Source organism: Colletes latitarsis, chromosome 2 (assembly GCF_051014445.1).
Source record: "Colletes latitarsis isolate SP2378_abdomen chromosome 2, iyColLati1, whole genome shotgun sequence".
NCBI lineage: Eukaryota > Metazoa > Arthropoda > Insecta > Hymenoptera > Colletidae > Colletes > Colletes latitarsis.
In genome coordinates this window covers 29,849,528-29,875,947 of record NC_135135.1, presented here as the reverse complement: position 1 = coordinate 29,875,947, position 26,420 = coordinate 29,849,528, and the positions used below count along the sequence as shown (strand labels likewise).

General features: G+C 41.4%; 2 protein-coding genes across 10 annotated transcripts in view; one reads left to right on the top strand and one right to left on the bottom strand.

Moving 5' to 3' along the window:
* Nucleotides 1-18,403, bottom strand: part of LOC143351991 (uncharacterized) — a 39,167-nt gene extending 20,764 nt beyond the window's left edge. For 4 of the 7 annotated variants that reach the window (XM_076784184.1, XM_076784185.1, XM_076784182.1 and 1 more), the window contains exons 1-3: nt 16,965-18,403; nt 4,315-4,918; nt 3,699-4,133 (exon numbers count right to left, since the gene is read on the bottom strand). In XM_076784184.1, coding sequence (XP_076640299.1) covers nt 3,699-4,044 — 346 coding nt within the window. In that variant the 5' untranslated portion in view covers nt 4,045-4,133; nt 4,315-4,918; nt 16,965-18,403. Of the gene's footprint in view, nt 1-3,698; nt 4,134-4,314; nt 4,919-16,964 lie in introns of those variants that run through there. The other 3 variants (XM_076784179.1, XM_076784183.1, XM_076784180.1) reach the window with 2 other exon arrangements.
* Nucleotides 18,404-23,662: 5,259 nt separating this feature from the next.
* Nucleotides 23,663-26,111, top strand: LOC143347717 (transmembrane protein 231-like). Of its 3 annotated transcripts, XM_076777173.1 has the most exons (6): nt 23,663-23,693; nt 23,809-24,257; nt 24,419-24,582; nt 24,691-24,813; nt 24,886-25,093; nt 25,166-26,111. In XM_076777173.1, exons 2-6 carry the CDS (start codon nt 24,119-24,121, stop codon nt 25,426-25,428), a joined length of 897 nt encoding a protein of 298 aa, XP_076633288.1. In that variant the 5' UTR covers nt 23,663-23,693; nt 23,809-24,118; the 3' UTR covers nt 25,429-26,111. The 3 variants fall into 3 exon arrangements, with proteins under 3 accessions (XP_076633288.1, XP_076633297.1, XP_076633278.1); XM_076777182.1 differs by lacking the exon at nt 23,663-23,693 and having other exon boundaries at nt 23,734-24,257; nt 24,898-25,093; XM_076777163.1 differs by lacking the exon at nt 23,663-23,693 and having other exon boundaries at nt 23,740-24,257.
* The last annotated feature ends 309 nt before the right edge of the window (nt 26,112-26,420 follow it).

Sequence of the window (26,420 nt, the reverse complement as noted above, 5' to 3'; positions counted from 1 at the left end):
TCAACGTCGGTGAAAAAAGAGAACGTTAGCAGTTCGAAGAGAGACCTTTATTTCTCATGTGCAAGCAAAAGTTCTAAACTCTTGAGTATTGCGTGTTTCGCGCAGATTGTGCAGATAGAGGCAATAGGCGAAAGAGAATTATTCCTGCGGGACGTATTGCGGAAAACGAACCCACGAGTGTAATTTCCGGGGGTTATCTACGCCTCCAGGCGTGGTCAGTGCAAACGGTATTAGAATTTTATGATACTGCCGGTAATCAAGTCGTAACAGTCCAATTTATGAGACTTTTCTTTTTGCTTCTTTCTCCAAATGTACTACACGTTGGATCAGATATCACGTACGATCGTGATACGCGTAATTTTAGAAATAAAATTGTAAAAATATTTTCATTACAACAAAGTACAATGTATTGCCACTAATATTCGCTTGAAAGTAAGTTGAAATTTATTCGATAAATCAGCTAAGGACACTGTGAGAGCAGTACGAATCAACAGGCACGAGTATTTAAATTTAAGATACGAATCTTAGAGATAGTAATCAACGTTATATGCACTAGTGTTCAAGCGTTGGGCCTTTGGGTGTTTTCAACCCCTGACGTCTTAATTAGCTAGCCGAGCTGTACACGTTTGATAGAAACATAGGAATTTTCTAACAATGGAGCAACTTCTGTGGTTTTAAGCCCTTGCTTAATTAGTCAACCGAGGCATGAATATTCGCTGCAGATGTTAGTAGCGCGTTCGAAGCATCCGTATCATAAACCCAGTGTTTGAAATGCTCTAACAACAGACGTTACGTACGAGTTTCTCCGTTTCGAAAAAAATTTCAACTCTTCGCTGTAAACACACACGGAGTCTGTGCGATTGTTCGCATTGTCAGCGTTGTGGGCGATACCTTTTTAATCGAACGTATCGTTTACAGTTGAAATAAAAAATGTTCTAAAGTAAAAGAAAAAATCGAAACAGTACGGTTACTAGTAGGCGGCGATCCAGTAGAATTTCTAAAATTTTGATCTCTTGTCGTCTCAAAAGTGTTTGCGTCCCTGTGGCGATCAGCCCGGCCCCGTATCGAGTTTAATTCAAATAGAGAACAATCCGTTTAACTCGTCGAAAGCTCAAACCGAACGAAACTCGCGAAACGAAGGCTATTAACTGAAGCTTTTGCGGCTAATAAACACGGCTCGTAACCAAAGGACAAGACCTGTCATCGGAATACCATCGTGCTCGCCAGCCCAAGGTAAATTTCACCCAAAACCCTTGCAAACGTTTCTGTGTACCGGGCCTTGTACTTGTAGAGGACGTAATTTACATATCCACTTAGCGAGTTTCAAGCTCTAACCGTCCGGTTCGCTACCGACTGGACGAGCTTTTACGTTTGCGAACGAAAGTGAGGCAGTCGGGTAAATGATCTCGATGTGAACGGTTGCGGAAGGTCTTCGTCGATGGAATATGGGGTTGACGCGTAAATTGTCGTTTCACGGTTTCGAACGAATTTCGAAAAATTGCAAACCACGATTCTATCGTTTTATCGATCGTAACTATGTTTTATTTATAAATTTTTATTACCCTGTTATTCGGTATATTTACACCTACATGGAACAGAACAGAGATGGTCTTTTCTCTCGCGGTCTTGTTAGATCTATGGTAAGATCGAAGAAAATGTATTGGTTGCACCGTTTCGACGAAGGAAATATCTAATTCCATTTACGGAGAACACGGTCCAACGAACGAGGATCTTGCGCAATCATAAAGGTTGCATTTATCTAGGTTGTATTGTACTCGCGTCGGTCCAAGTATACCGCTTTATTAAAAGTTACGAGACCTACTAACAATCCCTAGTGGCTACCTACGACGCATCGCGACGCTCCGGTAAGGTCGTTCGCGACAATCGACTACCTCAAAGTGGCAACTTGCGGCACTCCACCGGGGTTTAACCATGCACTCGAATTTTCTGCGACCACCCGATATCCTCTTCCTCTTCCTCTAACAAAAATCCAATGTCAAACGTCCGAGTATCGGGGTCTTTTCAGAAATCTCACAGCCCGGCGAGGAGATCGTAGCTTTCTTTATCGTTCGTGGGAAAACAGTAATCGTAACGCGGGATCCGGCTGGAAACGCAACGGAAAACGAACAAGTTAACAACACGAGTTGGATATCGTATAATTAAGCCTGGTGCTGCTAATGACCTTGTCGTCGAGTCGCCGCCAATCCTCTCATTAATAGTAACGTTACGTTTCACACGAGAAATCGTTGATTTTAATGCGATTTCGTGACAACCGCGTATCGATCTCTTCCGGTTTGATACGCGTGTCCGTACTTCAGCTGGATTAAGGTCCATTTAGGATCCGTAGTCGGACTATCGGTCCGTTCTCGCCTTTTCTTCCTTTGTTTCGCTCACCGACACGGCCAACGTGTCAACGATATACGCACACACACGATGTAAATACGAGAGATCGAGATTGAATCGATAGTATGCATCGATCCTTCTACCAAAATCCTTTGCGAATCATATGCAGTAGACGTCGTAACTACTTCGATAATGATTACGATTTAAGTAACAACATTTAACTGGGGGGTTAAACGAAATTATTTATTTGTTTATTTATTAAAATATAGAAAAGAGTAAAGTTTTTCACGCCACCGTGTGTTACTAGGTTTGTAATTGATTACCACTGTTTTGCCCCTTGAGAACCGTCACCGTAAAACAAGCCGCATGCGCATCAATACTTACTATCTCATTGCGCATGTCATTTCTCTTTCGTTGTCCATGATAACTCGTTACGCTCGATAGTCCGTTTCAATTTTTCTCTACAGTTTATAATTAGTAATTTTACGAATCAACAGCAATTATTTTGTTTCGAATTGCTTCCGTCTCCCCTTATTGGAACGCATTCCTTCGATATTTATTTAGTCCTTTGCCTGGTTTTCTTTGTCTCCCTTCAACGACCACGTGCTTACTGTGTCACGTAGAACAAAAATTACAGACATCCTCACGCACATGCGTATTTCGTACAATTGTCCGGCTAGGTGATAATTTGTTTATCGTTGCGCGAGATTCAAGTCCAGCTTTCGATTTTCCACGACATAAATAGCCACTTTATCGTCGTCCCTCTCTCTTACACACTCTCTGGCCGATCTAAAATAGCTTCTCGCTGTGTTGCTATTGATATCGCGTTAGCGTTATGTGGAGTGAAGGGGATCAATACTTGGGTACTCTTGGCGCCTTTGGAAGCTGAACGCGACCGTGAAGATTCTTTTGTAATAACCGCAAAACCTTTGACGAAGGACTCTGTGTTATCATCACGCTCTACTTTCTCCGCTTTCGTCATGGAAAGCGGATCGACTTCCTACAGGACCAGCGGCTCGAGCATTCGAGGCCGCGATCAAAGAAAGAATCGATACGATCGGCTAGCAGAAATTCCAACAACGAGATTCCATAGTCTTCGCCTCCAATCTTACGTAGCACGTCTTTACAGAATATTAGGTTCTGTTAGGGGGTGTTCTAGCCTCGAACACTATAGAACAACGATTAGGAAAATTATTAGGAACCACCTCGACAACTTGTCGCAAATACGCTTGCTGAGAGAAGCATCGATACGACGATACGCTCTCGTATTAAGATTTATCAGGACCTTACGGAGCCTTGATCTAGGGCATAGGTGAGATTCGGAAATAAGATGTATCGAGGAAAGGGTCGCTCACCTGAATGGGTTCCGTGCGTGGACGTAGCAGGCGCGGGTGGCACGAGGCCGGCGATACTGTACAGCGTTTGACCGCTGCCATACTTGAGGCCACTGCAGTGACAGGGTGTCGTGGGCGTAGGAAGACCCTCGCTGCCCCTGGTGGTAGCACCGACCACCGAGATCTCGTCGAGCTCGTGCCCGCTGTCATAATGCCATAATCTGGTCGCGCTGGTGCTAGCACCGCCGCCGCCGCCGCCCCCGCCGCTTCCTTCGCCCCCTGTGTCTCCGCGAGCACCGCTGTTGCCTCTGCTACCCCCGCTGCGGCCCCTAAGCGACTGCACCAGTCGCTTAGCGCTCGAAGACATTCCACGGAGGTGATCCAGCCTTCCGGTCTTCCTTTCTACTCTCTGTCGATTTCTCCAAGTCGCTCGTGGACGCGAGCGAGGATATCCACCTGGAATATTTAAATCAACGATTTGGTCCCCCTGCGGTCTACACCCGCTCTGATCGGCTTCGGATGATTGTCAAATACTTGCTTTACGTCTAAAACTACTGTATAGCTACGCGATATTTTTTCGTCACCAGAGTGTCATCGTTTGCATCGTCAACTATGTTAATAAGAAATTGGGACTCACCGCGCGGTAATATCCGTCGTAGCAACGATTCGGTGATTAGAAGAAGCAGCGACAAGTCTGCGCGGAAATAGAAAATCGGAATCGGTTATCGGTATCCCGAGCACGAAATTGCGGCCATGTTATTCGTTCGTCTCGATAACGATCGACGATGATCGAAACATAGTTCGACGGTCACCTGTTAATCGACGATCGATATCGCGCGATCAACGAGACGGATTTTCATCGCGTTAACGGACGAGCCTCGAAGCCGAGACACGGACACGGTTTTCGCCGTGGGCCACGCGGAAAAGACGTACACGAACGACATTTCCCAGGCACGTCGAAGAACGCGGTATCAACCAAAATTCACGGCACGAACGCGTTCTTCTTTCTTTTGTCGGACATTGACTAATCCCTTTGCGTTGTCGGAACACTTGGTCGTGGCAGACTTTAAGAGACAACCGACGGTGCAACAAGTGTCTCCGACTACGACACTCGTCTCGTGTATGTTCACTTATTCCTCCTTCGGTTGGTCGGTGTTACGCACTAGTTGCTCCTCTTTGTTGTTCAACCCCGTCGATACAAGTCAACTGCCTCTTCGGACGACGTGCCGTGTCCTGGTACTCTGAAAAGAAACGTGCATATTTTATAATTAATCTGAAATTTTTCAATACCGTTTCTTTTATGTAGTGAAATAAAGTTTTATATTTTTTAATAACTACCGAATTACCCTAGTCGTGGCTCGTTAAAGCTGCCCGTACAAAATCGAGACCCAAACTAAACGATAACGCGCTATCGAAAAGGTTAAACGCAATTTTTCTGCCGCGCCTGACCATTTATCGGCTTTTCTACTTAGACTAATATCCAAGCAGTACTCCATTCCGTGCGTACCCAATGAATTTTCAAATTGAATCGATCTCGAGAATATAGCCTCGAACAAAAAACTGTTATTCTCTCTATTCTACTTATTTTTGCTAGAATCCATCCTCTATTCGGTATTTCCATCCAGTATTTCTCTTCCGATTCAAGAGCGCGATTCATTTACGAGAACGATATATCTTGTTTATCATTGGATACGGGTAAGTTTATGCTGTCGAGAAGTAGGAAGAGTCATATTAAACGGGAACCATCCTTTGGGAACTGGATATTTAGTACCGACGGGCAGGTAACGAGACGGGTATTAGAAGAACTTGCTACCAAAACTGCTAATATCAGTTATCCGTGACCTCGAGTGGAAGAGGATGGTTCGGACGTCGAGAACATTTCAACTAACGTTAAGCGAATTGGCCCGACGTGACACGTGAGTCGTGTTGTTTGATATTAACGAAGGAAGGATTTCTGTTACGGCCACTTAGAGGAGTTCCCCGCGAGACGATAAATTCTAAAATTACCTCAAAGCGCCTTTATCGCTTAAACGTACGGACATTTTAGCGCCGATTAAACACAACGATCGACCTTTTGAACGTAAACGCGTTGCACGGAAATTTCGATTCAACGGAACAGAACGTATTTAATGCTTACGCAGAAATATCCTCTGTCAATTATGACGATTGCAGTAGAGCGACTAAACAAAGTATACTAACAGGGAGAGTCATCGAGTTAACTGAAACTTTATACTCTTTTTAGTATACTGTAACATGATTTTTAACAAAATTAAGGTCTTCTCCCGCGATAGGGTTTAGAGATCGTTTTCATTTCGATCGTATCGTATAGCAGCAACGCGATAAATCGCAAACAATGCATCGAAACAATGGCGTGTAATGTAATATTGTTCGAAGTAGTTGGGGTACGTTCTACGGTCTATTCTAGGATATATTGGAACCCAATGGGACTATATGCTCCAGCAGTAGTCGCTATGGCAACTATAGATGTCGACAGGCACGCACAGGTGCTTTCACCGACGCCTCGAGAGACGTCGTCGTCGCGTCGTCGCTTCGTCACGTAATACCCGCTTCGGAATACCGGATATTATTGGCCGAATTATTCACCGGACCCCTCGCCAGAAACGATCCTATTGCATCGACGCGTCACACCAGCGTACACGACACCCTTGCAATCTGGGAATCACGAATGTCGCGATTGCAGTTTACGGAAACGCTTCTGCTTCGTCGGATGATCAGATCGTCGTATACAGTTCGATAACGGATAAAAGTTCAAGACGACTATATTCTCGAATAGATACGCTATATTACAGATATTAAATAGCAACGATTCCTTAGACGGTCCAGTGATTCTATTATCTAGCCATTACGTTAGAGTGCATAATAATTTCAAAATATTAAAACTATGTAGCATTAAATGCACGATAATGTGGCGATACAGTTTTCGATGCTCTTTTTAAGACGAGGTACATTTGAAAATATTTATTTGCATTAATTTTTAGGTTCTTCTTTTCTGTATCGGTTTTAAATAATCATTCTTGGAACCTTTTCGAGCCCTGCTATTGACTCGGTCCCTGGCTTCTATACAGAGTTGCGGGTTTTCCTCGCTGACCACAACGGAATTAACGGTCCGAGCCGTGTGCAGCAGGTAACCCCGCCCGGGTTCCACCGATGACCACCGTCTACTCCACTTTCCAAAGTCCCCACCCACACAGGTCCGTGACCGATCGTCTAAATCCATACAACCGGCCAGAACCGAGCGTTACCGACCGGGGATTTAAATAAACTTTAATCGAACAAGTGTATCAAACGATTCTGAATTCTTTCACGCGATATGGAAAACAATATTAACGAAGAGACCAAGTATTTTCTTTATCGAACGATCTTTGGTTACAAAATGGAGTTTGTCGAAGAAGATTCTGGTACTTATGATAGGTAGTGTCGTCTATGCCAACTTTTTCGCCCCTTACCTAAAACAAAAAGAAGAAACCGAGTTAGCGAGAAAATTGTATTTTCTGTTAATCGGGTCACGCGTGGGGAAATATCTAAGGGGGCATTCTAGTCTAGGATCATCCTACATCACTTTAGATTCTCCATCGAAACAATCGTATGTTTTACAATCTTCGATATTTTTACCTAAAAAATCCTATATAAAAGTGACGAAGATCGAGACTCGATACCTCTAGGATTGATAAAAGTATTTTTATTGATCCGTAGTTGAAATATTTCGACAAGCCTGACACGTATACACGTGTGCTACGCATTGCATTTACTTGAGACTCTGCCCAACCGTAGCATAATCCAACGTGTAGTTCACTGAAAGCAGTTAGCGATCGTCCACTACAAGAGAAACTTGGTAGAGTATTCCAAACGTGACATCAATTTCAACTATACCATTATCCGTAGAACAATGCCAAGTTACCACGACTCTGATGCCGCTGTTCAAAGTGACGACAATTTTATAGTCGAACAAGTCGCGTGAAATACTGTTCCTGCGGAAAGCTGTAGCTATCCTCCTATCAGAGTATCGAACTCGTGCCAGGAAACAGCAAACTATGCTGGGCGTTGAAATTTTTGGTAAATGAAAAATTATACCGATTATGCACCGAATGTCCAAGTCGCTACGGAGCATACGTAGCGTTGGACGTGTCAAAGTCCAGTAGAACGTGGTTTGCGCCGTAGTGTACGCGTTGAAAATTGTCCATTTTAAAAGCCTGCTTTAAAAGCTTACGCAACAAGTAGGTACTTTTAAACCCAGGAGTGTGTGCAGCGTGCTCAATCGATTCGTGCCGCTCGAAGGGAGGTAACTGCGCACCGCACAATCAAACGGCCGCGGCTACACGAATGTGGGAAACAGAAAGCCACGCGTATCTGTCGTCCGGCACGAATCAGTTGCGCCTCGTCACCGTACGAACATTCCAACAATACCTATTTCCGCTACTTCTCCTTCCATTTACCGATTACCTACGGAACTACCCCGAAAAATGGTCAGCTTCCATCGGGTACCAAAAACTAAGTTACCCATTTTTTTGCAAAGATTGATAACGTTGAACAGGCTCGTTCGTGTTAGTATATTTCTCGAACACGCGCGCGATCCAATACGATTTCTCTGACGCGTCTGACCATAGATCGTTCTTTCTATTTACAAAGGACGACCGAGTCGATTTTCTCGTAAACGAGATCTCAAACGAGGAAATGTTATTCTTTCTTACGGGCTCATTTTCCCTTCCGCATATCACGAAGAGCGAAAATTACCAAGAAACTATTCTTAGAAAAGTTGTTTGGTACAGAGGGGCATATTAGGTGGTATAAATAATTTTTTTATTCATAATATAACAACGTTTATTACCGCAGTAAAATGACATAAATCGCAAGCAGTTAGAATGAAAGTCCGTAGTCGAATACGTGACTGTGCTATCCATTCGTATCGAATAAATTTTTCTGTTTCTGATCAAATATTCCTTCTGCAGAGGAAATGTCAAAATTGGCGTCCCGCGCGTTAAATCCTCAAAGGTTTTCTTGAAAAATCCTCGCCATACTGTGTTGAAAAGTCAGCTGGTCGCGGGGTGGCACACGCGTCCTCCCACATACGAGAAGCATGCGTTCCTAACGTCTTTCGCGTATAACAATTCGAACGATGTGGGCCAAAGTAAACTTTCGATACCTTTAAATTTATCTGTCCTAATATTAATACGAATTATTAGAACTCCAGTGTGGTTTAAAGATTCAACGACGGTATAATATATAAATATAAAAATACGTTTGTCGTCGGAGTACTCGTGGTTTTGTACAGTGGATAACAAAAAATCACGTTGACGATGCAATTGTCCAAGTACGGAGCTGGAAAGGGAAATTCCAGCAAAACAGAGGATAAATTTCCAAGATAAAAACCGTCTCGAGGGTCGGGATGAGAAAGTCGGTGGTGGAAAAACGAGGTCGAGCGACTCGAAGAAGACGAAAAATGTTGAGAATTATCGAGTAAATTTACATAAAGCCCGAGAATAACAAAGAGGATACGTACGATTTGAACTTGACTCGTCCCCTTCTCTCTGTCGCGAGGAATCCTCGCGTGGCTCCTTTATCTTTTTTGCATTCCTACGCGAAGGATACTCACTCGCACAGAGACGAAAGATGAAACCGACATCCTTTTGAGTCCGACTCCGCGGATGTTTACCTTGCCGCGCGTTTCACCGGTTGGGTTCCAGACGCAGGAAGCAAGCGAATCTCCAAAACGGTAACTCTATGGGAAACTCGCGTAAGTTGGAAACCACGTTAGACCCTCGAGCCGTGAATGTCCTACGAATTTACGAACAAACACATCGTAACGTCGCGATGGTTTATTTAAGCATAACGTGCATCGAATTTTACGTTTCGTAACGTAGCTTTTTAGGGAATAAGGAAATGAAAGCGTACCCGGCAAAACGTCGACGAAAACGTACGGTTAGTTCGCGCAAGTTAAACTAATAAAGGATATTAATGCGGTCCGGAAAAACGACGAAAAGGAGAAACGGCTCGATAATTTCATCCGCTCCCGTCGAGTCGTATGTTAATTACTGGAAAACAAGAATGGTACGAACCAGTCATATTATTCCATTAACGAATCGGCCGACTCTTGAGCGCGTCCGATGAAATAACAAGTTTAAAAACCGGAATATTTTCCTCTATTTTACTGTCAGTCAAAAACTCTCATTCGCCTCGATTTCCAACGTTGGGTTTTTCTACATAAAAATTACTCCTCCAACGTAAACACGAAAACATCACCGTATAAGCAACTACTCGCCCTTTATCGATCGGTAGATTGAAAAAAAAAGAAAAAACCAAAACTTGTCCGCTACGAAACAGGAGACAAGATCTTTCCTCCGTCGTTGCTCGACGTTCGATTCGAGAAACGCAATCTGCAGAACTTATGTTAACTTTAATGCCTCTGTTATCCCGCATTTTTCGAACATCGTAGATGGAAAATTTCATTCCCGTAGGTAGGATCTTCAACTTTATAATTGCGTTCGAACTAACGACTGGAAATTTCATGTTATAATTCCTTTCTGGTCTAATAGGAGGAAGAATATTGTTATCTCTAACGAGGAAACTTTGCTGATCAAATAATTTCTAACTTCTTTTGAACGGTACTCGACTCGAGGTAGAACGTTTCTTCCCGAATACGGATTAATCGTTAAATTTCACGTAAGAACAAGTATCGAACAGGGTTTTAAATAAATAGCGAAACCAAGACCAGAGACAAGAAGTTAAGACCAGCCCTCCAGAAAAGTGAGGGAATAAAAATATAATTATCACGAGGGATAATGGTTTTCTCCGCGCAACGAATCGTTTACAAAGAACATTGAACAGTTGCGTGACTCAGCACGTATATCGCAACGATGACATTCGCCGTAAGAAAAGAAAGAGTCATCCGCAAATATTATAGGCAGTAAGTGTAACCGCGAGTGTACATAAGGGGTGGATTCGTTTGCTTATCCTTTCAGACCGTACAGTAGGCCTCTATCGTTTCAGGCGACCTCGCATATATCGTCGAGAAGGATGGAAGCACGGCCAGGTTCGACCAACAAGAGGGTAGAAAAAGAATTGTGTACGTTTACAATTAATTCCCTATCAATCGGCCTTCGTACTCGATTAATTCTCTACTGCAGAGAAAATTGTTTTTCCATTAACGAACAAGCAGAATAATGTGGCACTGGGTGCTGTGAAATATTGACCGATGTTTGAGTATGTCAGAAAATATGCTGGTCAGAGTCGGACAGTAATTGATTACTTTCGTTTATATTACTTTTGTAATTGATTAATGTCGTAATTAGGAGAAAAGTTTTTCGTCGATCGATTAATCGTCATCAGCGATTCATAATCGTACCGTGAAAGGTTACTGTAACTTTTAAGGCAGCGTCCCCCAACCTTTCTCCACGACCCATTTTGAATAAAACAAAGAATAAAAGAAATTATTATCGAACGTCATTGTATCGAAAGACAAATGTTTGTTTACCGGTAAAATTTGACGTTTCGGTGGTACAAAAGGAAGAATCAGTCGAAAAGCGAAGAATCGAGACCCGTGAAATGGCTTGCCCGGCTGTAAAATTAACGGCGCTATAAAAAAAAAAAACCTCCCCGAAGCCGATAAGTTAAATCAGGACAAAAAGAAGAAAAAGAAGAACGAGGCGTTTCAATTAACTCCGTCGTTAAGTTTGGCAGGACATTTAAATCACTGTACGGGCAGAATTAAATAGTCAAATGAGCTTGAGTACTGTTTTATAAAATCCAGTAAAGACTTTCTTAAGAAGTTCGTTAAAACGGGGACAGAATAATGTCCAGATCGACGACACCTACAGCGGTTCGCCTAAAATTGCTAAATCGAATTCGTTCCCGGCCAAGAACAAAGTACCGTGGGTTTTGCTGCTCGTTTTTCGTATATTTTTTTATTAAAGTATAGTCGATAAGGATTCTCCTATTTTCGTAAAGTACAAGTTACTCCGTTGCTAATAAGATATCGAAAACTATAAAAGCTTTCACGTTCGTTAGCGGATGAAATCACATTGTACGTTGAAAGGTATCTTGGAAGGAAGTTTCTGCCTTCACGTGTACGAGGTAAAGATATGTTTCAATATCAGAGACCGTTAAACCTTTATCGTTATCTTGTCTCGTTCTTATAATACATTCGAACTTGGTTCCACGCTCTTATCCACGTAACCGTCGTTACTTGAAATATTCTATGAAACCAATGTAAACTAATAATTACTCTGTACCAAGAGTTTAATAAACAGCTTCCAACTATTTTCCAAAGTTCATCGTGGTTAATCGAAGACCATGCGCAACGAAGGTAATTACGAAAAGCAAAATTTACCATCGGGAAATGTTCTTCTTAGCAAACAGAGTCTACTTTAGTATCAACATTGCATATAAACGATGTTTATGTATTTCATTAGCGTGTCGCGTTATTACGAACGAGAGAGGAATCGTTAAAATAAATCTCTTAATTTTCAATGTTCGTTCGATTGCTATAGACTTTATTATTTATGGTTTCCTTTCTGATGGTCGGTAGCGCTATGCGCATGGCTTCTCTTTCAATTAGTACTAGCAGGGAAATTAAAGCTCATCCATTTCCTTCATTAATCACCTAAGTGATGTACCGAGCTCAACAATTACTCAGCCGGTTGCCAGGATAGAAGGCCGGGAGGTACGTGCAAGAAGAGGAGGGAAACAAATGATAAAAAAAAGAAGAAAAAACAGGGATAAAAAAGAGAAAGCCTACGGATGGAGAGAAAACAAAAGAGATCGTCAAATTAGTGCTCGATCCCAAGTAATTCGTCGCGGAAAGAGAATTTGGATGATTCGAAGGATCGCTTAAATTAAGGACATGTCGCGAATCAATGAATCGAGTACCGTTATATTTAAAGAAAAAAAAAAAAAAAAAAAAAACACACGGAACAGAGAGCACTTTTCATCAAACTAAGTGGCATTCCCGAAGCAGAAGTGGGTTGTGAATTTTTTTAAACGCGAGAAACAGAGGACACTGCCCTGTAACAGTAGACAACGTATAATTGAAAAACATGGTAAAATGCAGGATAAATCATTGTAACGTGGAGAAAATGTATTCCGTTTATTGTGACACATTGCGTAGCTGAAATTGATTTTTATCCGGTGGAAGATTACGAGCGTAAAATCCGTAGGAAAGGACGTGGAAAGAAAGTTTAAACCAAACCGGAAGCTTTTACAAGAAATTAACCACTGTTTAAATAACTCTTTCGCTGATAATATCAAGCGAAATGACTACTCGTTATTCTGCTTAAAACGGAAACTGCTTGTTCCTTCCAGGAATATAGTACATCATTGTAACGTAAAATTATAAGCTTTTAATGACAGTTTGAAACTACATTGTAATTAGAGATGCCGTATACTATTTGGCTTAAGAGATTTTAATTTATTTTGAAATATACTGGTCTCTTCGTGCATTCTTCTTTCCGAGTATTTCGATTTTCAGAAAATTATATTTTTTCACTCGTCCACGATTATTTGTAAGAACGTGATGTAACTTAATTTAGAAAATTTCTCGCGTACGCGTAGAATTGAATAGAATTTGTCTGGCGCGTCTGACCATTAATCATACTTTCTACTTCCACTGATAACCAAGTCGTATTATAGCGCGCGCTATGAATGCTCAAATTAAATTATCTCGTAAATAAGGCTTGAAAGAAAAAGTATTATTCCATCGATTCGACTTGTTTCCCCATGCACGAAGGGATTTTATTCGCATATTATTTTGCAAAATTCAATTTCTTCGCGCGAATCGATTTAACAACGAAGGGTTTACCTCGACCATGGGAAGTGTTCTCCCTTCTTAATATTCTACGCACGTTACAGCACTTACTTCGTTAGTATAACGATCTGGTAATTAAATGAATCGTGTCTTATTTCAAGCGTTCCAACAGTTTCCTCTCCGTGAAATTGATAATTTCGGTTGTATATCCACGGGTACGCTTAGCAAATTAACATTCAATCCCGTATTCACCGATCGAAGGATCGTTCGATCATTTATAACCAAACGTGGCTGCTTCGAGTCAACGATTTTATTAAAAATAATGCAAAAGACACGTGTGATATATTTGGCGAGCCCACTCTGTCCTTTCGAACTTGCGAAAGATGGTTGTTCGAAATTCAAACGTCATAAATTTTACCTTCCGTCGTCGATAATTCTATTTCTAATAATTAAAACACAATTTTCTCATCTATACCAAAACCTATCGAAAGTTTTGCACGCGTCTAGTTTTGTTCTACATAATATAATGATCGAAGGGTGGTCGAATACTTTTCAACTACAGCGTACTTTTCTAGGAGCCCTGTTTCGAATCCATCTACGTTCCGAGCGATCAGGGATTACCAGAAATGTCATGTATATCCAAAGTGCCAAAAGCTTAGGTTGTTTCGCGGCGCACACGATTCCCGATAGGCGCGCGGTGCGTTGGCATTTGGTAAATGAGTTCTGTCGGGATTTCATATGATCGTGAACGACAAAGCTCGCTACGGAGCCTGCGAATAAACTAACACATATTATATCATTCTGATCAATACTTCATATCGGAATCATTATCTCGTTTTAGTCGCGGACGCGCGCACACGCCGCAAAACACCTTATCGGTATTATTTATCTGCAGCCATTGTTACGCCACGATGAAACTAGTTTATCCTCAATCTTATGTATTTGCTTGGCCGGAAGGTAAATGGAAAGCGATTTTTACTTTTGTTAGGAAACATCCTTTATTCGATAATATACAGGGTGTTCGGCCACACCTGGGGAAAATTTTAATGGGATATTTTAGAGGCGAAAATAAGACGAAAATCAACAATATCAATTTGTCGATCGAGGCTTCGTTAAAAAATTATTGACAAAATTAAATTAAAAAATTTCAAATCGTTCTAAAAAAATTATTTTCAGTTCCGGGGGTCAATGGCAATCATTTTTGGTGAATACACATACCCCCGAAATCCTACGTACTTTCGAGAAAAAAAAATTCTTTACCGAAAATATACTGTGTGGCCGGAAATGTTTCTATAACTTTTTAACGAAGCCTCAACCGACAAATTAGTATCCTTGATTTTCGTCTTATTTTAGCCCCTAGAATCTCCCATTAAAATTTTTTCCCAGGAGTGGCCGAACGCCCTGTATATTTTATAAGTATAATTTGTTTCCATTTTTTTGGGCGGCTTCGTAATCGTAATTCGTGTACCTGTGTTCAAAACTTTCGCATACCCCTAATATTATGGATTATTTTATTACACGTAGAATGTACGCGACGCGTTGACACATGTCGAAGCCGTCGCCGCCGACGATGACGATGACGACGACGACGACGACGACGACGACGACGACGATGTGACACAGCTAATAATAAAGGATTCACGCGGCAGCAAAAAGAAGATGAGACTGGTATACAGGAGGGCCCGAAACGGTCAAACTCTCAGTTATTATTGTGCTTTGCTCCAATAAAATATTTTGTCAAATTTTTGTTTCCGTTTTGCGAAGTCTCTTTGCGTAGATTTCATATATTTGGTTCCAAGCAAACAAATAAATAAATCATAAATATCTTTAGAAACGAGAAACGTCGAATTTGATTTATCTTGTTTAAAAAGAAAATTCAGTCAACGTTTTCGACGTGACAATGACGACACCGACGACTACGCCGGCGCCGACAACGACGTAGAATAGGCGCGACGTCAATATGACGTCGGCGGTCCGCAACGTAGCTATTGGCGCAACGACACAGTGTCGTCGTCGCGACGCACAGTGGACCGAATCGACGATTTTAGCCGAACGAAATACAAAAGAAACGCGTACCCCCTAAAATCGTAAAATCGTAAAATCGTAAAATAGTAAAATTTCCAGGCAGTTAACGACTACCTATCGTAAAATAATGCATCGAAAACGTCGATATCGTCCTTTCTCGCACCGTCAGTGTCCATTTGCTCGACTTACCGCATGGCTGCGTAATCTTTAACGTACCAGTTTAGTGGTCAGTGAAAAGTACGTAAGTGTACATCGGTTAATAATAACCGATCGATCGCTGTTCGATCCAGTCATGGTAATATTAGAACGTGAAGCGATGAAAAATTCCTTCGTTATCGAATTGCTTATCGGTTCGTAAAGGGAACATCCTTTCGATAATTTTGATATCTCGGTATATTCGCAACTATGGTCCGTATATCGTCGAGGACAATGCTCGTATCGATCCTAGTTTTACGACGATCGTCGACACATTGTCTTTGACCGACATAGGAAGAGAACGAGAAGATGGAAAGAATGGATGGTATTGTTGAAAATTGTCGGAGATTACGGCTCTATAAATTTGTATAACTTCGATATTGCAGTTTTTTATACGTATGAATGGTTAGGCCGAGATACGCGTCCATAGAAGAACCATGGATCATCGAAAAGCACCGATATCGTGAGAGCGACTCGGAAGACGAAAACCTCGACGTTTCCAAAGATCGAACACGTTTTATCCGCGGTTTCCTCGATCTCCCGCGACCATAGTCACGGGAAAACTTTGTCATACTCATCGAACTTGGAAGATGCGAATCTGTAACGTCGTTTCCGCTGCACGTCGGATCGCTCGAAGGAATCGAGACGGATCTACGTTCGAAAGGTCGCGTCGGTTGCATCACGGATGCGGAAGGATCTGGGCCAGGATCTCGGGGAAACGTTACGACCTCGAATTTAAATATTTTGTTAATTGTAGCCCTTGTCGTTAACGTCCGTTCTCCAAATTACGCGTCAAGGACCAAATGGAAGTTATCGAACTATATTATTATGTTGCTATCCGCAAGAAATGTTAATTCGCCTATCGGAAGAGGCAGTCGAGACCGAGAATAAACACTTTCGTCTTTCTAGAAAATCGTTGTAATACAGAAGCTTGGATCCCTTTAGAATCTAGAAGACGTCTTGTCCGATTTTGCCGTAAGAAGAGAATCGTCGAATCTTGAAATTGATCCAACTGCCCGGGGAAGCAGAAAACCAGAATGCTGATGTTACGCCGGTTAAATGAAAACGAGGAAAAGGGATCGCGTAATGTTCGTGACAGGCGGAGAATCTGTATGCGGTCCCGATCGAAGAATTCACTATCTTCGTAAGAGGAAAACCGTGTGAAATCGGTCTTGGAAATCGGCCGCGTTTTAGTAATGCAATTTCATTCTATACCGATCCATCTTTACGTTCTCTCCTTTTTTTAAATCTATGGAAAGGGTGATCGGAATCATTATTATGATATCGGAACAATCTGTTGGTGTACGTACCTACGCCGATGGATCTCGTCTCGTGCGACACCGGGCAGAAATGCAGAGTAAAAGCGGCAACGTCGTCGTCGCAGCGCCAAAGGATCGACAGGAATCGAGTGGACAACGATATCGCGTCGCGGTAGAGCCACTCGGCACGAAAATGTACATGTATTGGTCCCGCGACTCGCTACATCAGCACCGATGACGTTTCGCGAGAACACGCTTCTCGGCGCACTTGTCCTCTTGCAACAAGTTGAGTTACCCTTGAATCGAACTCGTCGAGGATCATCCGACGGTTGCGCAACTCACAGGCTCCCAAACTTACCGGACACCTTACCGGGTTTCTCGATCGACGACCGTTCGCGCGAGCTCGATGCTTCGGATCTCTTCGAAGTGGAATATTCGTAAACCTCGAACGAGGAGTTGGCTCGTTAGAACAGAATTCTGTTCGACATCGAGGATCAGGAGAAACGTATTTTACGAAACTATCTAAGCGTTCGATAGAATTCCTCGTCGCGTTTTTCTCGAACGAGAGGATTCCTTCGATGTCGAGTAGGTCGCGTAAACCTCGGATGGCCTGGTTCGTTAGAAACGAATTATACTCGATGCGATGATAATATTCATCCGCGTTCTTCTTGATAATAGGATTCTTTCGAGGTTCGAGTATCTTGCGAACCTCGAACGGGCTGGTTCGGTAGAGACGAATTGTAAACGTATTTTTTACCAAGTCGCTGTCTAAATGTTCAGTAAAATTCTTCTTGATGAAAGTAATGCTTCGATGTCCGATGATTACGCGCGATGGTCAGAAGACACTTGATTGTATCGTATCGCAGTGGTTACGGCACGCTTTCTCTACGTCGATCGATGGAAATTCAAAGTACGCGGAACCCGGTGATAGGGGTAGGCGTTGCGATAAAAAAATTGTTTGCAAACTCGTCGATGGAAGCTGGCAATTGTACGTTCGATTAGATCCGTCGCGTCGAAGAGGACACTCTGTAAAACTTTCATAATGATTTAAGCTACCCGTTTGATATTTAACTTACCCCCCGATGATTCTTCGTCTCTCTCGATCACGAACGGTTACAATCAAACGAACGAAACGTATACATTAGATGAAATTGAGTATTTGAAAATATCCTCGAAGAACAAAGTCAATATCGCCTTTTCGAGAGAACTTAAAATTCCGTACTAACGCGAGTTTAAACTTTCCTCTTTCTAAATGTAAACAAACGGGGGTAATGAACTCTCGAAAGAAAGGATCGTTATGATTATTATTTTCACGTTGCACGATGCGATGTAACGTTTTGTAGAAAACAATCACCGTGACTAGCTCACACTCGAGCAACACGTGTGCACCTCTCCATAATTCGTTGCTTGCCCGGACATCCTTTCCCTTCGATGGCTTATGTACCGATCTTCTCGAGCAATTTGTTGCTTCGTTTCACCGGAAAGAAGACGAGATGGTGGTGGTGGTGGTGGTGGTGGTGGCGGCGGCGGGTGGTGGATGGTGGTGGGTGGGCGGGGGTGGGAGGGGGTGTTAAAAATCAACTCGAGAAGAACTTTGATTCTCGTTTCGCAGCAGTTCCGTTACCGACGAAGAAGCTCCGGGTCCGTCCGTATCGTAGGACGTGACGCTTGCTCGGTTATCGAGGAATAAATGATCGTCGTTCAGCCGGTCGTTATCGATAAATCGGAACCCGCAATTTGTCGGTGATAACGGGTATCGCGTGGACCAAGCCTCGTCTCGAGACCGCGGTCGAACGCTGGCTGCTGTCCGTTGCCAACACGCACGCCGATATCTCTAATCATCGGATAGCGGCCACGAGTGTTCGGTAATCCACAAGTTCCCGGTGTCGCGGTCCCAGGAATTTATCGAGGTTAGCGGCGCGCTGGCATCGGGGCTTCGTCGATCGTTCTCCCCGCGTTTGCAGCACGACGTCGTCAGCAGCACCGTCCGTACGCTGTTATCGGGCACGTTAACGGGAACCAAGCGTGTTCGGGGCCGCGTCGCATGATCGTTTCGACGACCGCCGATGGAGGCCTGGATCCGGTGCGCGTCACGAAATCCCGACGCGGATAATAGGTGTCGGGCAGAGAGTAAAGATAAAAAATAAAAAGAGAAAATCGTACGGCCGGTTTATCCCAGCTTCGTTGCCCGGGGAGCGGCTATGGCGGCGGCCTGGCTCTTACTGGTGCCTTCCTCGGCGCGGGGGTGACCGAAAGGGGTTGGTTGGCTCGCGGGCCAAAGGGGGAACGATTATCTCGCAGCATCCCCATCGCGCAGGACCAGTCCGCCGCGCGGCACGACGGCCTGCGTGGAACGGAGACGGGACGATTAAAAGGAGAGAGAACGCGCGAAAGGAGGGCGATGGTTGGACAGAGACGTCTGCAGAAACTGGCGAGGGTGAAAGGTAAGAGGCTGAAAGAGCCGAGGCCGAGGCTCCGAGCTTCGAAGCGCGCGTTGAACGGAGAGACGCGACCCGAACGATGGACCCGCCGAGGGTAGATAGGGTAAAAAAGGGAACAAGGTTCGCTTAGAATTTTCACGTTAGAGAGAGCGCGAGCGTGTGTGTCGGAAGGACTCTTGGAGGGGCAAAGATCGTACAGAACTTGCGTAACGAACAAAGACAAGGATTGATAATACTGTTGCGAAAGAGACAGAAGGAGCACGAAATTATAAAAATAGGTGTGAATTGCATACCTATCCCTTCGACTGCGGAAGATGTACGTATACGAGCAAGACGTTTACTATTTTATTAAACCGATATAGCATTGGACAACCCATTTGGTAAACGAAACAAACAGAATGCATAGTCGAAACGAAGAATGCCCGATCGATTAAAACCGATCGAAGGGAATATATTTTATTAGTACGTTAAATGCTGTTAGAGCAATCGCGGAGAATCGATTAAAACGGCCAGCATGAAAGACAGAAATTAGAATTATGGTTATTGGATTTCTATGCCCTCTGATCCCGAATCGCATGCTCGACGCGACACATCTTTCAAGGCGAAATAGCGGTGTTGCTTTCAATCTGGATTGAAACGCGCGTCAACAAACACAACCCGATCGTTGAATAATAGGCGCAACGTGAAAGCAAAGGGCTGTTGCAAAGGCTACGCAGAGGAAACCACGAATAATCAATTCGTTTGCTACCGGGATCCTCTAATTACAAGACTTGTGTTTCTAAATCGTCACAGAGGCAAGAACAAAGATGATTCGGCCGCAAACGAAAATCGAATAGAAACTCGTAGATCGATCAACCGTGCGCGTGCACATTGCCGATATCGATATTTTATTAACACGACAGCGTTTAACATTCTTTATTCAAAGAAGAAATAACGTTTAGCGAAAGAAGAGCAGACCTAATAACGTGCATAATAAAATTCATTTTATTAAACTTTATTGGATTTTTTAATTATTCCGTACGAAATCCTACTAGTCGAATTAACAGAGACGAATATAGCGCAATGTTTTCCCGATACATCGCTGAGCCAACGAATATTTCCATCGATGTATTAAATACATATGTATAACGAATGAGATTTCAGATTTCATATATTTTACTCTTTTCTTTATTTCAAGTCTGATTACGCCCGCTTCAATTTAAACTTTATACATTTCGAAATGTGCAACTTTTACAGATTTTCTCTATCGTCGGAAACAACAGAGATATTATGTGTGCTCGAGATAAAGGAAAAGTATGATGATACATCATCGAAGATACTACGGTACTGATCTCGAAAAGAATAAGAATTACGAGAAGAATAATAAAACGTGTATCGAGCCTGTTATAAGAGAACCACGTCCGATTAGATGAAGAAACGTTATCTTGTACGATCGACGAACTTGTTAGCGAGATAATTAGAATTAGCACGGTACCTGAACCAAAAGACGGAATTCTCTTGGTGGGAAATACGAGAGCAAGTAATTATCAGAATATCCCAGTCACCGACTCCGTGGTTCACGAGCTTCCCGCAACGGGAACCGCGGAAAATTTATCGATTATTCGGTCCTGGCTTGAAGCCTTGAAAACAATCGGTTGCTGCAACTGCGAGTCTGCCTAACTCTAACTCTATCTACGAGCGGATGATCCATCAACCGTTGTAATAATTAACGAGCAACGGCCAACCTTGTCTCCTTATCACAGCCGACTAACCTACCGATCGATTAATCACACACAATTCCAATTATACTTGTACTCGCTGTTATTGCATACCGAATTTGGTTTTCGGTAAGGAACCGCTTACGCCGATCGCAAATACTCACCCGTGGATGATATCTAATGTACCGGATCGAACCAACATTTCCTATTAATATATCGGACAAAAACGCACGAAATTCCACTTAACTTTACGTAAAATAACTTTTACGACCAGATAGACTCGCACGAGCCTCTTTGCTTGCTTCTTCGTCAAAGTCTGTATACTAGAATATTATTTGCCAATTAACGTTAACGCAACGTTCCTTATCGCCGATCGTCCAGATAGAAAACCATAATGATTTTTAATTGTATTTCTTAGCTGTTACATGGCTCTGTAATTAGGTTAGGATTAAGTAGAGGTTTGCCGGCTGATAATGTGCGGTCCAGTTTCGGACTTAACCATAAATGCCTTGGCAAACTTCATTAAACTCGGCCCATTACCTTTGTTCCACAGCACGGATGTTGCTGTTGACATATGCTCGCAGCAAATATGTCGTTGATCAATCGATAAAGGCAGCCGCGATCCATCGTTGAAAGGGGTGGCTGCATAATTATGCGAAAGTCGCTCCTAAATTAGAACGTTGCTTCGATAATGCAAGAGGCGATTATAACAATAATTCTGTTAAATACGGGTCACTTGTTCCGAGAACAGGACAAAAGACAATTTGCGCCGTGTATTATAATCGGGATATTGATTCAAAGGCGTTCACCGCGTTTCTACGTCAACAAAAAAAAGAAACAATTAAATTGCGGCGAACAACGTATTGTTTAACATTTACACGTGCCTTATTTCGTAGAAAATTTACAGCCTCCGCGTTTATAACATTACCAAGATACCAAATTATGCGTTCAGATTGGAATCTAGTCCCTGGTTGAGTTGCTTTCAGACTCAAGGTACTATTATACATCACGTACCCAGTGGGTATATATGTAGAACCATTAAACAAATAAATTTTTCCTCTGGAAGTATACATATACGCATATTATCTTCCCAAGTTACGAGACGCAGGAATGAACAATGTCGAAATATGTATCGCTGTTTTTACAATCGAACGTATGTATGTACTCAATTTAGTGCTAAAGAATTAATAAACTGAAAAAGAGATATTTCACATTTTTTAGAGTTTCCTTTTGAATATTTATTCATTCTCGATCGATAATCTATTTCAATTATGTTTGTTAGAAATACAGAGTATTTCTAGTGATACAACCCACGTAACTTACGAAACAATCTCATTGGTCCGCGTTGCATCTCTGCTCAGGAACGTACCGTAGATTCAGCACATGGTGGATCGATACATGAAAAAACTAGTTAATTAATTGTAAAACCAATGCCAAAGGTCCCATCGCAAAATAGTCAAGAAAAAGCTATGAGAAAGATAATTTGTCGATTGACTTTATTGCTTTAACATTGGTTAAAGTTGCCAACCTTGCTCGTTTAATTCTGTTAAATTAGTATATTGAACAGATTTAATATATATTTCGTCAGAAATGTAATTTGGATTAATGTAGGCTATCACCAAGTAGAATGTTACGTAATCATCCTAAATCATGATTACCAACCGAGTTTTCTTGGCAAAATAACATCCATTTGAAAATCAGCCTTGCTTGTTAGATATAATTTTCTAGATTCACTTTAAAGGAATATTTTTATTTTACTATTGGCTAGATTGCTCTCGTTGTAACGACTTGCTAATTTTAGTATCAAAGATTGATCAAATATGAGTTGTAAACCTTGAGAGTTTCTTACCCCTGGACAAAATACTATTTTCCTGTTCTCTGAATGTTTCACAACCCGCGTCTAATGCATCGTTCTGCACTGTTCCCTAGGTCCATGCAGGGATACCAGATTGAGTATCGGGTGCATTCCTCGCGCTATACCAGATCATGCGTACATGAGTTCGTAGAGTTTCGGAAAGTTGACAAAGGCACTGACACATGCTCTCTTTCTCGATCCTCCGAAGCTACTCGAAGTAATTTCGGACCGCCTCGTGGGAGTCGAGAGAGCCGCCCAAGTATGTCGGTGGAATAATTCGTTATTTTCAACGATAGATGGCGCTTATATTTCGACCTCAAACCCTCTGGTGCTAAAACGCCCAAGTTTGTCGTGGAATAGTTCGCTATTTTCAGCGCCAGATGGCGCTTATGTTATCGACCTCAAGCCCTCTGGTGATAAAACCGCTAAGCTTGTCGAGAAATCCATCTAGCGTGGACGATACGAACTATTTTACGACAAACTTGGGCGTTTTAGCACCAGAGGGTTTGAGGTCGATAAATAAGCGCCATCTAGCGTTGAAGGTAACGAACAATTCCACGACAAACTTGGGCGTTTTAGCACCAGAGGGTTTGAGGTCAAAATATAAGCGCCATCTATCGTTGAAAATGACAAACAATTCCACGCAAAACTTGGGCGGCTCTCTCGACTCCCACGAGGCGGTCCGAAATTACTTCGGGCAGCTTCGGAATAATCGAGAAAGAGGGCATGTGTCAGTTTGCCTTTGTCGACTTTTCGAAACTCTACGAGGTCACGTACGCGTAATCTGGTATGTGTGAGTAGGGCACCGGGTGCTGAATCTGGCATCCCTGCCCTCGTTTCCTATACTAATAGTTGGAATCCTCATTCATAAAATGCACCACATTTTCCCCCGATTATTTTAGGTAACGCAACAACTAAAATCGAAACTGATTTTTTACGGGATCGATATTTCTGGACACCTTTTAGCACTGTAATCAGCAAATTTTATTCATAACTAATACATTCGAATTTTAATTAAAGTAAAGGAAAATTAAATACTCTATTTACAAGACAAAGATATAAAACAAGTGATATTTACTTGGTAGAAAGTCAAATGTCAGTTTATGTTACAAATATGAGCGCGCTTATTTTCGAGTTAAAATATTCGTTGCATTTCCTGCGAAATTTATCAAAACTCTATTTCGATGATTGTTGTCAGGGCAACGCGCCATAATGGCCATCTTTGAAATATTTTCATGCTCCGTCAATTATAAATATAAAAGTAATATATGCTCCGTAAGTTTCCTCGTCGTGTTACTTTTTGTAACACTGTCGTTGTTTACACCATTTTTCATTATTTATAACGCGGGAGGTATGTATTCCTAGTATTTTATCGTTTTTATTTGTCTATGTTCATTTTGTAATTTTTTAAATAATAACAGTATTAATGGTATCACTCTGGTATAAGGATATTAAATATTTCAAGCATAGTTCTTTATTTGTTTAATGTTATTATTAATGTTTTACTTTCAGGATTCTCTTTGAAAAATCGTGTATATGCAGAAACACCCAATGTATTGTTCAGTTATAAATATCTGTTGTTGGCTTACAGGGATTATAACATTAATCCAATAATTTGCTCAACGTTCACATCATACAAAAATAATAAAATTACAGATGACTGCATATTAGTAAAGGTCTTTTCATTATAGAATTATAATATTTAATTATGACTCCATCGAATTGATATCTATCGTGTTAATTATCTTATGATAATCCTTAATATTTCATAATTATTGTTTTAGGTGCAAGAGATAGATACAAACAACGATGGTAAAAAGGATATTTTAAAATTCGAGGCCTATTTCTATACAGATAAACCGATCAAGTCTCTTAAGCTTTTACTTTTCTTTAATTTTAGACTAAAGGTAAATTTAAGTTATTATTCAGTCTTTTTTTCTTTGCAAAATATTGATATAGCTATTACTGATTTGTTGTAGCATTTGTTTAAGGTAACTATAGAATCTATCGCTGTGTTTAATCATGTATTAAACAAAGAAATTCAAAGTGTGCAGTTTTCTGGAGATTTAACCTTAGAGCAGAAAGGTCTTTTTAATAACGAAGGTTTACATGAAACATATAATCACAGCATAGAAATGGCCGATTATTCGCTAGAAGAATTACTTGTGAAAAATGCTAACAGAAAACGTTTGTATCGTCTCTTTATATTTCTTTTAAAAATTAGAAGAAATTATTAAATTCTAACATCTTTAACTTTAGTTTCAGCAAAAATCAACAACGAATACGTAACTAGTCGAGTCGGTTATTCGAACAAAGATGCGGTAATTGTCCGTGGAGAGATAATCTATCAGGGACATTTAATTTATTATCAACCTAGTATCTGGGAAGAATTAAAATGGGCTTGGGTTCAATATTTATCGTGCCTTCTCATCTTTCATTACGTAGCAAAACAAGTTTTGGTCTTTTTATTTTCGAATCGGTATTTGAACTGTTATGTCGTGGTCCCATGGAGAAGTAAATAGTTTGTAAAGATATTGTACAGGCAAAGACATGCGTATCGTATATGTAGATGAAGGCACGGATATTTGTATATTTAACTTTACAAATTTACTTATCATTCTCAAGACACGTTAATACGGTCACTCGGTAACAATCTATAACATGCAATCTAATGTCACTCAACATTAGATAACGTAAACGGGATCGATATTAACTTGTTAAATTTGTATGGACTTAGCAGGGCCGCAGTTTGCACAAATTTTATACGCCTTATTCGTTCCTATAAAAACGAAATATGTTGAAAAAAAAATACAAACCAGACCCGAAGTAATTGCAAAGAGATCGTTCGACCGATGGCTCAGATTAACGAAGTTTGCCTGTAATTTATTAGTCGTAGAGTAAGTGTCTAAATCAAGTCCGAACCAATTACGCACGACGTCGATTAAATTATTTTAAACTACATATTTTGTAACGAACATTACTATGTAAGATTATAATGATTCTAACAAAGAAAATGTATAACTTTTCTTCGTTATTAAACAACAATCGTAGAGAATGCAACAGCAATAGCAAAATTGCTGGGGGAGGTGCGAAATTATTTATCCTAACAATAGAGTCACTGATTGGTAAACTACTTTCAAAGTGCCTCTTCCACTAAATCTGCTAAAAAAAACAAAAATTTGTAGAATTTTGTAAAAATTTCAGAAATAAAATCAGCAGTTCGTAAGTTAAATGCGGGTTTTTATCAATCAGGATATATATATATATTCGTATCGTTATATAAATTGCTAATAAATATTTATTAGTTCTGTAGCCTTTCTTTAACGGTTCTTAAGTTAAATCGATGGGTTCCGTAAATCTAGTATTAGGTACACGCTCGAAACGTTTCTTGTAACTCGTGAAGTTGGGCAAATTTTATTCTCGAATAACAAATAAAAATATTAGATCTGTTCGTAAACTAGCTTCTGCCCACGGTTTTGCTGGTCTGAATATTAATTTGAAATGTTCGTTAACA